Genomic DNA, 15,697 nt, shown 5'->3' with positions numbered 1-15,697 from the left:
TATGCCAAATTTTTACTTTACTTTTGGAGAATTTGCATATTTTTTAAGAAGACTATTTTCAAAATTCTTATGAATTACAGTAAAATAGTTTTCAAACAATTTTATATCTTCATCTGGAACAGTGTTGCTAATATTTATTTGCATTTTCTATTTCTATTAATTTTACATCTGTCTAAATCAATCTTCCTTTAAAAATATATTTATTGAGACTATATTCCTTAAATTTATTATTCTAAATAAATATTTAGAATTAGTTCTTTTTAAAAAACATTTACATTTTAAATATTGTTAAATGTTAATTTGCTATTAAAATAATTTATTTTATTACATTTTTATAAAGTTGTTCGCAATAATTTGTTACATTTAATATTCTAATACCAATCCCACCACCATTACATCTACCCACCACCGTATTTCAAATGTTTCCACCCCAATTCCCAAACCCTACCCCAAAAGCAGGACCTAAATAATTTCTTTTGTATTGTTTGTTATAAATAATCCACTAAAAATGATCCAAAAGATTTTCTGTTGGGACAGGTAGGGAACTCACCCATCCCCCTTCAGGTTGCCCCAAATGAGACAGTCTGGTGCAGGGTCTGGAGATATCTCTGTGGTACTTTGTAGATTTTGATACACCTAATGATAGGGACCGAGAGGAATAAGTAGTAGAATTCAATTAGGAACACGGACCTCAAGATAATAAGTACCAGTATGAAATGTCACATAGGGGCCTGGGTGGTGCCTATTAACCAGGATGACCTAGAAGATCAGATAACAATCATCTCAACATCCCACCCGACTCATCTGCCCATCTGCTCAAATAGAATAAAAGACTCAGTGACCATCATCCCCTCCTCTGTTAAAGGAATATTAAGGATATAAGAGAGGAAACTTCGTCTTTATCTGGAATCTTGCTTTAAGAGACCCGCCCCCACTCCCCACCCCCTCTTTCTACACTGCGCCTGACCCCCTGTCCATAATCCAGGAACTTCTCTCTCTGCCTGCTTTTCACAATTTCTATTCTGAATTAGATAACAGGATTGTGTGTTCTGTTAGGGGTCTTTTCAGCACTTTGAATACTGCAGGTCTTTTCTTTCTCATCTGTAAAGTTTCCATATATGTTACTAATTGCTTTTATCAAGCTACTTCTAACATTCTCTCTCTCTTTTCCTCCTTCCCTCCATCTTTCTCTCTCTCACTCTCTTTGTTTCCCTCTTTCTTTGTCTCTCCTCCTGTTCTTTTCCTCCTCTCTCTCTTCTATCTCTCCCTCTCTGCCTTTCTCATACACACACACACACACACACACACACACACAAACACACCGAAGTTGGGGATTAAATAAATGGCCTCACACTGAACCATACCCCCCTTCCCTACGGTTCTCTCTTAATATTATTTTTTGTCATTGTAACTTTAATGTGTCCTGGAGTGCATCTATCTGGTTTAAAACTCTGTAGGGTTTCTGAATGTGGTATGTGTTTTCTTCCCTACATAGGGAAATTTTTGACTACTATTTCTTCCAAATTTCTGCCCCTTTCTCCCTTCTTTATCTAGGATCCCTCCATTGTGAATTTTATTCATTTTTATGGCCTCATGTGTCTCAAGTTATCTTCATTATTTTAAATTATTTTTTCTTGTGTGGTCTTTGGGGCTCTTTTCTTTATTCTCTATTCTGCTTCATCTAGTCTACTAGGCATCCCCTCTATATTTTTAGTTAAATTCCTGTGTGCTTTCGCTCTGTGATTTCTGTTTGAAGCTTTCTCAGATTTTCTCTGTGCTGTGGTTCTGATTTTGTTCATTGTTCTCCTCATTTCAGTGAGCATCATTATATTACTTTGAAGTTTTATTCATGTATTTTACTTAATTTTGTTGTATTCAAATTATCCCCAAATTTTTGTTTTGATCCATCAATTGACTTGGCTTCCTTTATCCTCTCTTAGAGTTTGGTACTTTTTGTTTATTTCTATAAATTTGATGAAATAGAGCCAGAGAGAGAGTACAATCATTTAAAGTTCTTGCCATGCATGCAGTTGAGCTGAGTTTGATTCCCAGCACCACAAATGGTCCTCTGAGCACCACCAGGAGTGATCCCTGAGCACAAAGTCAGAAATAAGCCCTGAGCACTTCAGGAAGTGCCTCTTATCCCCTCTCCTTCATAAAAATATTAAATAAGAACTAAATAAATTAGACTTAACCCCTCTCCTTCCCAGGCCTGACATAATGGCTTTGTATTAGAATTGAAGGCTTCCTGGTACAGACCTTGTGTATTTTCCTCTGGTGTTGAGCAGGCTGAAGCATAATCACTAATCAGGAAGACAGGTTCTCAAGAGCCAGCCTGGGAATGGTGATGACCTAAGAATACAACCTGTGGGCCAGAAGATGGTAAAGGTAAAGGTAAAGGACCTCCCGTTGATCGTCGATTTGCTCGAGCGGGCCCAGTAACGTCTCCATTGGAGACTTTGTCGTTACTGTGTCTGGCATATCGAATACTCTCGGTAGCTTGCCGGGCTCTCCGAGAGGGGCGGAGGAATCGAACTCGGGTAGGCCATGTTGGCCGCGTGTAAGGCGAACGCCCTACCCGCTGTGCTATCGCTCCAGCCCTGAGAAGATGGGAAATAAGGAGTTTGCTATGGTAGGCTGGGGGAGGATGTCTGCAGCTGCTCAGGCAGACAAGAGACGAGCAATCTCTGTTCACTCAAGGTGGAGCCCACCAGCAGAGCTTTCCAAGACTTCTCAGCTGCAGCCTCATTCTTAGCAGGTTCTACAAAGTAGTTCTCCCCAAAGGTTCGGGAAGAGCAGAGTGACTGTTGGAGGAGGTGGGTGATATGGGTGATCATGGTCTTCATAGCAAACAGGATGCCTAGTGGTCCTTGGAACCCAGGCAGTGGAAAAGATAAGTGTTTTGCACCCAAAAGGAGAGAGAGAACACAGGGGATTGCCCTGCCACAGAGACAGGGGGGATGGGGGGATGGGGGTGGGAGGGATATTATCTATGGTGGTGGAAAATGGGCACTGGTGGAGGGATGGGTATCTGATCATTGTATAATTGAAACCCAAGCACAAAAAATTGTAAATCTACAACTTTAAAAAAAAATAAAATAAAATAAAGGGAAAAAAAATAAAGCTAATTTCTATCACCACAAAAAAAAAAAAAGATAATTGTTTTGTATAACTGCAGGAGATGGCTATGGGGAAACCAGGGGAAGGAGCTATAGTTACTGCCTACTGCTAGCAAGTTCCACATAGAAAGCTTTACCCAGAAGCCTTAGCGGCTGCTGTGGTAACCCACAGTAGGTGGTCACAGGACCAAAGTGGAAGTCCCCACAGCCCCGGAGGGCAGGAGGATTTGGCCTCCAACTCTGACTCCTTTTTTCATTTCCTTCGTGTGCTATAATGCTCAAGACAATCTAGCAGTCTTTTTTATTTATTTATTTATTTATTTATTTATTTTTATTAGTCTAGCAGTCTCTGACAAAGAAACTGCCCTCCTTCTTGCACTCACACAGAGGGTTACTTACATCAAATGCAAGTTCTATGATTAAGTCTGCTCCTCATTCATTAATCAATTCCCTCCACCCCCCTTTGCACTCTCTGCTTCCTAGATTTCTATTATTCTCCAGAGAAAAGTCCATCTATTTTCCACACCTGGAGTAGAGGCTCCACTCAGACACAGAGCTCCGTGGTGTGGGAGGAAGCCCTTACTTCTCCCCGGGAACTCCCTACATGTCTCTCAATCTCAAGTCGCAGTGTCCCAATAGCAATCCAGGCAAGATAGTGTCCCAGGCTTTCTTACCCTTCTCAATAATGTCTTTCACTTTTCCTTATGGCAACACTGGCACAAAATCTCCATTCTTTTTCAAAAGCATCTTCTGATACTGAAGCAGGATTGTTGTGTCTGTGCGGAAGCAGTGCAGACAGGAGTTTGCTGAGCACCTCCTAATTTAATTTTTATTTGTGAAACACCATGAGGTACAGTTATAGACTTACAAATTTTTGTGCTTGGGTTTCAGTTATACAATGATCGAGTACCCATCCCTCCACCAGTGCCCATTTTCCACCACTACGGGTCCCAATATCCCTCCCACCCCCCATCCCCCCATCCCACCCTGCCTCTGTGGCAGGGCATTCCCTTTTGTTCTCTCTCTCCTTTTGGGTGCTGTAGTTTGCAAAAGAGGCATTGAGTGGCAAACATTTTCAGTCCATAGTCTACTTTCAGCATGCTTCTCCCCTCCTGGGAGGATCCTCCCAACACCCTTTATTTGGTGCTCCCATATCTATCTGAGCTCCCTTTTCCCCTAGCATGCGCGGCTGGCCTCCAAGCCATGGAGTAAACCTCCTGGTACTTATCTCGGCTATTCTTGGGTGTTAGTCTCCTATTTTGTTACTTTATATTCCCCAGATGAATGCAATCTTTCTGTGTCTTTCTCTTCCTGACTCATTTCTCTTAGCATGATACTTTCCATGTAGTACCACTTGTATGTAAATTTCATGACTTCTTCTTTTCTAACAGCTACATAATACTCCATTTTGTAGATGTACCAAAGTTTCTTTAACCAGTCATCTGTTCTTGGGCATTCAGGTTGTTTTTTTTTCCAGATTCTGGCTATTGTAAAGAGTGCTGCAATGAACAAACAAGTGCAAATGTCACTTTGACTATACCTTTTTGCCTCTCTGGGATATATTCCCAGGAGTGGTATTGCTGGGTCAAATGGGAGCTCAATTTCTAATTTTTGGGGAATCGTCCATAGTGTTTTCCAAAAGGGCTGAACCAGTCGGCATTCCCACCAGCAGTCAAGAAGGGTCCCTTTCTCGCCACATCCGCATCAACACCGGTTTCTTTTGTTCTCTTGGATTTGGGCCAGTCTCTGTGGTATGAAATGATATCTCATTGTTTTGATCTGCATCTCCCTGATGATTAATGATGTAGAGCATTTTCTCATGTGCCTTTTTGCCATTTGGATTTCTTCTTTCAGAAAGTTTCCGTTCATTTCGTTGCCCCATTTTTGGATGGGGTTGGATGTTTTCATCTTGTGAAGTTCAACTAGTACTTTGTATATCCTTGATATCAATCCCTGGTCCAATGTGTATTGTGTGAATATCCTTTCCCATTCTGTAGACTGTCTTTTTATTTTGTTCACTGTTTCTTTTGAGGCTGAGCACCATCTTAAGAGGACCACAGAGCTTCACCTTCTGACCGTCCCCTCTCTTACTTGGACTACCAATTCTCTCTCTGTCTGACAAATTTTTGCTATCTGGGGTTCCAAATCAAACTCAATCTTCAGCTCTTCATTCTGTCCCACTTTATCCCATTAAAAATTGGGGGGTGAGAGGGACATTGCATTTTTCATGCCTAAAATTTTTACTGGGCTGGAGCGATAGCACAGCACGTAGGGATTTGCCTTGCAGGCAGCCTACCTGGGTTCGATTCTTCTGCCCCTCTTGGAGATCCCAGCAAGCTACCTAGAGTATCCTGCTTGCACAGCAAAGTCTGGCAAGCCACTTGTGGCAAAAACAGTAACAACAAGTCTCACAATGGAGATATTACTGGTGCCCGCTCGAGCAAATTGATGAACAACAGGAGGACAGTGCTACATGTCTTTCTACTGGTTTTGTTTTTTGATTTTTCTAGTTTGGAGAGGTTGTTTAGGTAAAACTTACTTCTTTTTTATGTGTTTACAGGCTTTTAATTTTTTCTTTATTGCATATATATTTCGCATATATTTAGTATTTGTATCTTGTAGCAAACTGTAATCTAGTTGGTTTTTGAAAAGATCTTAAATGTCCTGAGATTCTGAGCTGTGAGTTCCTTTTTCCTGGAGATTTCAGCCAGATCCTGGCTTCAGGAAAGTTTTGTCAACTCCAGGAAGCACAGGAGACAGGATCTGAGTGAGCACCTGAATAGTTAGGCACTCCCATCCTACACTTCTGTCATTATCTCAGAATAGTGTAGAAGCAACTGTCTGATACCCAAGTCTCAAATGCCTGAATATTGACATATCTAAAGTAAATTGTTCCCTAAATGTTGGTGACTGCTGCGTCAGCTTCAAACCAGCAAAGCCCGGTGCTTTGCCTGATGTATTGTGTGAGAACACTTAGACCACAGTTTGAAATTCCATGGGAACAGAGTTTTCCCTAACAATAGAGGGGGAGTAGCAAAAGAATAATGACCGTGGACATTCTTCCCCGTTTATTCCTCCTACTGCCAGGCTGAGCTAGCTTGGCCCCAGGTCAAACCAGGTTTGATTTGGTTGTGCAGTAAACAGGCTTTGAGAAATAGACCAGAGAACAGAAGATTAATGACTTGGTTGTGCAGTAAACAAGCTTTGAGAAATAGACAAGAGAACAGATGATATAATGCTCTGGGATCCACACACTGAAAAGGAAGGTAAGAGAATACGGCAGGAAGGGAAAAAGAGACACTGGAATGCAAGACCAGTCAATAATTCCTCTCCACTTAGGTCATTCAGAACCTGGGAGGGTTCTCCAAAGTTATTGTGAGAGAGAGCAAACATGGTAAGTCTTTATACCCATTATACTGACACACTACTGAGATTGTGCTGCCCCAGAAAGCGGTAACCCCTCTTCACCCATTCAATTCATGAGAAAGATAAAATAAAGGGTTGTCCACTCAAAGTGTTCCCAGAGACTAGGGAAGGAAATTATTCCTGACTAGTCAACCAAGCAGCACACTGACACCGTACAGCACAGTCTCCAGTTTAATATAATTACCATCACCCCATGGATTTTCCAGTTCTTTTCATTTTCTCTCTTTTGGTCCTGCAAGGTTTTAGGGAGGAGAGAGGATGGTGAGGAAGAAGGACTTTTCCCAGGATAGTAGTCCTCTTGGCTTGGAGAGATAGCACAGAGGGTAGGGTGTTTGCCTTGAACGCGGCTGAGCCGAGTTTGATTCTTCCATCCCTCTCGGAGAGTCCAGTAAGCTACTGAGAGTATCTCGCCCACACAACAAAGCCTGGCAAGCTACCCATGACATATACAATATGCCAAAAACAGTCACAACAAGTCTCACAATGGAGATGTTATTAGTGCCCACTTAGCAAAAGTATGAACAAAGGGAGGACAGTGCTACAGAAGTCCCCTTAGACGAAGCTTTTATTTCAGAAATAAAAGATCAGGTCGTGGCTCTCCTTCAATCCCAACCAATTCATCTGTGATTTCCTTGTGGTTAGAGAATGATACGGTGTCTGAAGAAGTGGTCAAAGGAAGGAGTCAGAATATCCAGAGGGAAACTTCCCGACCTCCCCAGATAGCCTCAATGGGAAGCCAGTTGTCATGCTAATTCAACAATTTAGTGGGAACCTTCCTGAGCCCTGGAACTGTTCCTCAGGGAAGATTTTCTTTTCTGTTTTATTTGGGGTGGGAGAAATACATGACATTCTTAGGACTTACTCTTGGTTCTGCACTCAGAAATCACTCCTGGAGGAACTTGGGGGACCATTTGGGGTAACTAGAATTGAATGGGAATTGAACCTGGGTGAGTTGCATGTATCCACTATACGACAGCTCCAGCCCTATTGGAAGGCAGATTTTATTTAGCTAACAAGTTAACTTGACTTCAAATTTCTGTGTTGCTAAGAATATCCTCTTTCCTGAGGCAGAAGTTGAGTGGGTCCTCTAAAAGGCAGGCTGTAGCTAGAGATTCTCTCCTGGTGGCTCTGCAGGGACTCCCAGGAACCTGGAGCAAGGCAGCTGGCGTGGTATGCTTTGAGTCTATAAATCTCCCAGCATTCCCCAAATCCTGGAGCCCTAACTCAAAGCAATACCACAAATTCCACATATTCTTGTCACAACGTGCTTTCTTGCCCACAGAAAGTTATGACTAGAGACAGAAGCTAGTTGGATTCTATTACTGCATGGTGATTTTTAAGTGTCCCCTCAATAGTTTCCTGCCTCACTTTTCAAGAAGTGAACTTGAATCTTTTCCCCTTGAGGGTAGGCTGTACTTGGCTTGCTTCTAAGGAATTGTCCAAAGTAAATAATGGGTAGGACTTCAGAGATTAAGTTAAAAGAAATAAGGGAAGTAAATTAAATATACAATAAAAGTACTCTTCAGGAAGTCAACCTATAAGGTGAAGAATAGTATAACTAATGCCAATGGGGGTTATCCAGTTTTACATGACCTTTTGCCTCATACTAAATAGCCCTTGCCTTTTTTCTTTTTTAATTTACTCAGTTAACTTTTCCTTAGACCTCTGACTCTTTACACAACTTTGCCTTTGAGCCACTGCCCAGCTCTGAGAAGGCAACCCTTCCTTCAATCAGAATCATCAGCTAGTAAATCTATGTGTATCCATAATCTATCTTACTTGACTTGTTAAAAAGTGAGTGAAATAGGACTGGAACAACAGTAACAGAGGATAGGGTGTTTGCCTTGTATGTGGCCAACCCAGACTTGATCCCCTGCACCCCATTACAATCCTCCATGACTGCCAGGAGTGATCCATGAGTGCAGAGTCAGGAATAAGCCATGAGCACCACTGGGGTGTGGACCAAAAACAAACAACAAAAAAAATCAAACAAACAAAAATAAGTAAAGAAAAAAGAAAAGTGGGTAAAATTTATAGAACAATTCTTGCTTGGAGAACATGAAAAATGACTGGGACCGGATCAGGCATAAGTCATATCAGCTTCTCAGATGAAACAAGACTCAAGCTTCTACCCAATAAAAGGTAAGTGGACGGGGGGTTGGGGGGGGGGGGGGTATGCACAGGGCTAGAACACATGCTTTATATGCCAGAGACCAGATTCAATCCCCAGCACCACATGGTCCTCCAAACAAGTCTCGAAGTAGTCCCTGAGTGCTGCTAGGTATGTCTGATGCTCCCCGTCTCCAAAGAAAAGAGAACTTACACCCTCAGACTTCGCAGAGAATACAGGAGGATGCAAATTCTGGCTCGGCCTATTCTCATAATGCTTTGATGTGTCCCTTTTCTTGACCAGGGATGAACATTTTCTTCCTGATATTCAAAACAATGACAAAAGTCACCTACACAGCAGACTCAGCAACCAGGAGCGCACAGTCACTTTCCTCCTTGAACAAGCCTTCCACATTAAGGAGGAGCTCTCTGCCTGTCTTCAAGGGACCAAGGGCTATCGAACAGAGGAATCACTCGCCAGGAAGCTTTTGGAAAACCATATTCATACCATCACTGCCATCGTCAAGAAACTCAGCCAAAACATTGAGGTAGTTCTTTCAGAACTAGTTGTCAGCATCAACACCTGCAGTGTAACAGCATCAATGTCCTTTGCAACTATAGAAATAAGTCTTCATGGTTTAAGTGATTATAATTTGGTTGCTGCCCCAGAAAGAAACAGTTCACTTTTTTAACTCTATTTTTATGCCAAATAATTGGAAGTGGGGTTGGGGCAATAGTACAGCTGACAGGGCACTTGCCTTGCACACTGCCAAACCCATCACTCCATACGGTTCCCCAAGCCCACCAGGAGTGATCTTTAAGCTCAGAGTCAAGGGTAAATTCTGAGCACCCCAGGGTGTGCCTCTCCCTAAAACTAAAAATTCAAAAAAGTTGAAAAGAATGCTTTTCATTCTTTTGCCCACTTTTTTTTTTAGCTTCTTGATCCACAATACTGTCAATGACAGTTTGCTTAGTGATCCAATGTATCACACACATAACCAGGGTGGTCAAAGAAATTCTTTTTTAAAAAAATGTTTGTCTATTTTATGACAGCAATGGAAATTGCTTGCATCAGACATTGTATTAAGGAATTTATTTGATTCTAAAAGGTAAAGGTAAAGGCCCTCCCGTTGATCGTCGATTTGCTCGAGCGGGCCCAGTAACGTCTCCATTGGAGACTTTGTTGTTACTGTGTCTGGCATATCGAATACTCTCAGTAGCTTGCCGGGCTCTCTGAGAGGGGCAGAGGAATCGAACTCGGGTCGGCCATGTTGGCTGCTTGTAAGGCAAACGCCCTACCGCTGTGCTATCGCGCTTTCTAAGTCTCCAAAATTTTATTACTGTAATAATTTCAGATTGAGCTCTTGGTGACCCGTGACAATGCTGGGTCATAGACCAACACATCTGAGTCCAACAATCTCTAACCTCACCTCCCACCCTTTTTCCTTTGCACTGGTCACACTGGCCTCCCAATTCTTCCGAGATCTGACCAAACACTGTTGTGGCTTCAGAACGTTTTGAGAAAGGGTAACTCATTCTCAAGATATTCTACATTATGGAGAAGTTCATGTTCTCTTGAGCATATTACTCTGTCGCTCCCTCCTTATATTTCCCTAAATAAAACTATCTCATTTTTCAAAATATATTCAGGTATGTATTTCGATGTCAATTCATATTAATTATACCTCTACTAAAATATTCAACGCTGAGGAAAATGTTTTCAGTCTCTAGAAAGCTTGTTAAATTTCTTTTCTTATAATAATTATCTTTGCTATCAAAAAAAGACTAAGCCAAAAACACTTCCTAAGAACTGTACAATCTTATATGACATTTGAATTTTTGTTAAGACTTTGGCATAAATAGTGAAGAGGAGAAAAGCCTGGTCTAATTATACAGAAAACTGTACTGAAAAATATTTTAGGGGAGACTCAGAGGTGAATGACAAGTGCTTTCAGCCTCAATTTTTTTTCTTTTTGGGTCACACCCGGCAATGCACAGGGTGCTGGGAATCGAACTCGGGTTGGCTGCATGCAAGGCAAACACCCTACCCGCTGTGCTATCACACCAGCCCCATCAGGCTTAGTTTTGATCCTTGGCACAACCCCCCCCCCCTTGTCAAGTGCAATCCCAGTGATATTTCCATTATTAATTTCCTGTGTAGCAACAAATATTGTGATTAATAATTTACCGCAACCAACTATGTGAGCACCATTAACCATGGTGCAAGTGCTCATCACAACATAACAAAGTTGTAGTTAATTTTAAGATGAAGTAGATTTTTTTTAGGATTAAATTGTTGGAAAAAATTTTTTTAAATAAGCTATTCAACAAATTAATTAATAATCATTTTCTAGGAAAATGAAAACTATCCAAGCATTTTAAAAGAACCTAAACTTATTAAAAGCTTGAATCAAGTCTTTATATTGTGTGTGTGTGTGTGTGTGTGTGTGTGTGCGCGCATGGTGGGGTAGGCCATACATGCTTACACTCAGGATTTGCTCTTGGCTTCTGTAGTCCTTGAGGGATCGTGTGGGATGCCAGGATCAAATTTGGGTCATTCATGTACAAGTGCCTTACCCATCATACTATCTCTCTGGCCCTGCTATTAAAAAATTCTTTCAATAAATCTGAATGTTAGCTGTTGATTGCTTATTTTTAGCTATTCCTTATTTTACCTGGCAGGAAATTACAAGTTTAAAAGTTTAGCTTATGAAAAAAAAAAGAGAGAGAGAATCTTATGTATAGCATTACTTATAATCTATTTCCCCAACTTATAAAAGCAATACCTATTCATTGCAATTATTTTGAAAGCCTAAGGGGGAAAATGTTTAACCTGGGAAAAAAATTCTCACAATTCTACCACAAAATGGAAATCTCGACCAAAACACTCAGCTGCCTTTCTCATTAGTCCTTGTAGGCTGAGGGCAGCTGAGCCCGGAACCATTAGGAAGTTGAGATTTTATCTGTCATCTTTAATCTAAAAATCATATCATGAACTCCCCCATCTGTTATTTTAAACAGTTTATGACCAATACAATATGAATTGCTACATTGTTCTCAAATGTTAAAATAATTTTCTGGAAAATGTCTTTTCATTATTCCCATCCTCTACAGTCTTAGAATTGGAATGATCAGTAATGAACACAGCGATGCATGAAGTTCTTGATGCCAGTTGACAAATTGGTTTCCCAAAAGTGTAGAGCTGGTTCCACTTCCATTAAAAATATATGAGAGCTCTTTTTTCACTGTCTAGGCTAGAATTTATGTTTTTTTTTAAATATTTGCTTATTTGATGTGCTAGAAATGAGCCTCCTTAATTTTGGAAAATCTGTCACTGTCACTGTCCTCCAGTTGTTCATCTATTTTCTCGAGCGGGCCCAGTAACATTGTGAGACTTATTACTGTGTTTGGCATATCGAATACATCACGGGTAGCTTGCCAGGTTTTGCCGCACAGGTAAGGTACTCTTGGTAGCTTGCCAGGTTCTCTATGAGGGGCAGAGGAATCAAACTCAGGTCGGCCATGTTGGTTGCATGCAAGGCAAATGCCCTACCCACTGTGCTATCACTCTAGCCCAATTTTGGAAAATAATTGTAACAATTTCCATGTCTCTTCAATAATCTGTTAAAGTCTTTGGCAAATTTCTCTTTTAGGGCTTTTAGTGCCTTTTAGTTCTTATTGCCATTTACCTGTTTTATTAAATAAGTTTAAAAATAATAGGTATATTGGTAAATGGTGAATACAGTAGTTCTTTTCTTAACTTCAAACACCAGCTTGATGGTACCGAATGCAATGAGGGGAGACATGTGGATGACAGGCTCCATCTAATAGGTACTACTTCTAGCTTACCATGGCAATAACATGGGTTATAGTTCTCCAGCCTGTTTATATCAGCTTGGCATGTGTGCAGCACTGGAGATTTAATTCATGACGTCACATTTGCAAATCAAGCACTTTAAACCACTAAGCTATTCCTCCAGGTCCCTCTCATTATTTTTAAGAATAAGCAATAAGATTCTTGGCATAGAAAGAAAGTACAGCGGTTAGAGCACTTGCCTTGCACGTGGCTAACCTAGGTTCAATCCCTGACATTCCTTAGGGTCCCCTGAACACCACCAAGAGTAATCCCTGAACACCACCAGTTGAGAATCCAAAACTAAACAAAAAGAATAAGCAATGAGATTCAGAAAATGATGCCCTCTATAATTTCCAATTTTATGGCTTACTTTCTGTGTCTCAGTCTTTTTAAATCCATTTTGATAAATGACATGAGGTTCTACATTAGTAAGCAGAACAAATGTAAATAAATAAATGTAGCTAGAAGTTCAAACACCATTTGTGAAATTTCTCCATCCATTGATTGTACTTATCACATTGCACATATTTACTTATCATACTTACTAAGGTCTTCATTCCCACATGGCAGAGCCTGGCAAGCTCCCTGTGGCGTATTTGATATGCCAAAAACAGTAACAACAAGTCTCACAATAGAGACATTACTGGTGCCCACTCAAGCAAATCGATGAACAATAGAACAGGGCTACGGTGCTACTAAAGTCTTCATTACATCATACTGATCTGTATAGCTACACACATCTGTTTGGCAAGATGAATCTACATTTCTTTTTCTTTTTTCTTTCTTTTTTTTTTTCGGCCATACCAGCAGTGCTCAGGAGTTACTCCCAGCACTGTATCCAGAAATTCCTCCTAGCCAGGCTCAGAGGAGTATATGAGATGCTGGGGATTCAACCCAGTCAACTGAGTGCAAGGCAAGCGCCCTACCTGCTGTACTATCTCTCCACCCACTCAATTTAAACAGAGTTTAGACTTTATTCAAATACAACTAAATTTGAATGTTTTCCCAAATCCTGATACCTTCACTATAACTTGAATACATGTGTCCCCTTGCCCCTCAAAAATTCATGTATCAAAACCCAAATGTTCACTTTTTTATATTGACATTTGAATTTGGTAGCGACACAAATATTTATCATAGAAGTAGACATTGTATTGCCTTGTATATTTTCCAAAGTCAACCATAGCAACCAAACTCAAATGTTTTCCCATATAACAAATATGTGTTTTTCAGAGTCTTATGTTTTCAGTTTTTTAGTATTACAACGATCATTGAGGGAGCATACCCAGATATACTCATGACTGACTCCAGGCTCTGCATTTAGGGATCACTCCTAGTGCTCAGGAGTCCATATGGGATGTGGGGATCAAACCCAGGTTGGTCATATGCAAGGTAAGTGCCCTACCTCTATGCTATCACTCCAGTCCAATATGACAATTATATTTACATATATATATCCTTAACATTGAAATTTTTTATTGTCAATATATAATGTTTTATATACAGCATAAGGGCTGGAGCGATAGCACAGTGGTAGGGCATTTGCCTTGCATGCTGCTTACCTGGTCGACACAGGTTCAATTCCTCTGCCCCTCTCGGAGAGCCTGGCAAGCTACCGAGAGTTTCTCACCTGCACGGCAAAGCCTGGCAAGCTACCCGTGACTTATTGGATATGCCAAACACAGTAACAACAAATCTCACAACAGAGATGTTACTGGACCTGCTCGAGCAAATTGACGAATGATGGGAGGACAGTGTTACAAGCATACTTTTTTTCAATTTCAAAATTAGTACTTTATATGCATGCAAATAGTTTAAGACTACTATTTTGGCCCCATCAATCTGGTGACATAGGAGAGTCAGTTCTATTTTAAAGCACATTATTAGTATCATTAGACATCAAGATCGAACCTGAACATGCTTAAGTCCTAAATTTCTAATGTTCCATAAAAATCTAGAACAATAGGGCATTGGGGGTGGGATGCTGACATTGATGGTGAATTTAGAGTTGAAGATTATAACACTAAAATTCTATTATTAACAAGATTGTAAACCAGTATTTAAATTGGAAAAAAAAATCTTGGTTTTTTATTTCTTTAATGGTTGGAAGGGGAGCACACCCATTTGTACTCAGTGATTACTCCTTGCTCTGTGCTCAGGGATTACTCGTGGTATAGGTATACTTGCGGAGCCATATAGGGTGCAGAGAATCCCAACTCATCAGCTGCATGCAAGGAGAATGCCCTACTGCTATACTACTGCTCCAGCCTCCAAACATATAAAAAAAATTCTAAATTTCTCATTAATTCTATAGTAAATGTTTTGGAAAAATTTTATATCAAAAATCACTAAATAGTAACCTAGCCATATCAGCAAACTATAAATTTTGTTGGTCCATATAATATTTGTAAAACATTTGAATACGAAGTAAATACTTAAAACTAGACAGATTTCTCACAAAGTCGGTGTTCCGGCTTCTTTGGATGCATTGTTGAGCAACTGTGCCAACTGAGCAATGATCAATTGAAATTAGATTATTACTGCCTCTCCCCAGGATAAACTAAACTAAGGGTGCTTCTCACTGACAGAACTATTAGACTAACTAGAAATGTATTCTGTTTTATAAGTTTTGTTTGGATGATGCTTTTCTATCATGTGGGAAAACGCTGATGAGAATTTTGACTAAAAATTGCAGATTTTAGAAAACCAGATAAGAATTCGAGACCAGGTGACAACAGGAACTAATTATGCAGTTCAAGAGCTGAACAACAAACATCTTCAAGGAGTTGGAGATCTTCGAGGAAGAGTAGCAAGGTAAGAAGAAGCAAGTTAACTAATATGTAGCCTGAATTCCCGACTAAATTTCATATTGTGTAAAACCAGACACTTCATTTATGTTAAGCTAAATTTATGAAGTTCTTAAGAAAGTATATAATAGAATTTGAAAGCCTCATGCTATGCAGAATAAGTTTAATTCTATGAGAAAGTGACAGGAGTCTTATCTTTAAGGCGCTCAATCTAAATGTCAACATATATCCAAAGACACACACTGAGCCATATATAAAATCCTTATAGGAGTCAAATTCTAACGAACAAAACATTTGAACTATATACAAGTTACATAACAGGTTGTAAAAGACTTTACTGTTAGATAAACTTTCGAACATCATATTTTGTATGATATTTT

General features: G+C 40.1%; 1 protein-coding gene across 1 annotated transcript in view; it reads left to right on the top strand.

The window, feature by feature from the left end:
• FAM81B (family with sequence similarity 81 member B) overlaps positions 1–15,697 on the top strand; it is a 68,577-nt gene that overhangs the window by 23,811 nt on the left and 29,069 nt on the right. Inside the window, exons 4-5 of the mRNA XM_056112410.1 lie at positions 8,959–9,202; positions 15,206–15,324. Of these exons, the coding sequence (XP_055968385.1) occupies positions 8,959–9,202; positions 15,206–15,324 (363 nt within the window). The remainder of the gene's footprint in view (positions 1–8,958; positions 9,203–15,205; positions 15,325–15,697) is intronic.

This window comes from Sorex fumeus, unplaced genomic scaffold (genome assembly GCF_029834395.1).
Source record: "Sorex fumeus unplaced genomic scaffold, SorFum_2.1 ptg000018l, whole genome shotgun sequence".
Lineage (NCBI taxonomy): Eukaryota > Metazoa > Chordata > Mammalia > Eulipotyphla > Soricidae > Sorex > Sorex fumeus.
The sequence above is the reverse complement of the archived record's forward strand: the minus strand, read 5'-3'. Positions and strand labels throughout refer to the sequence as shown.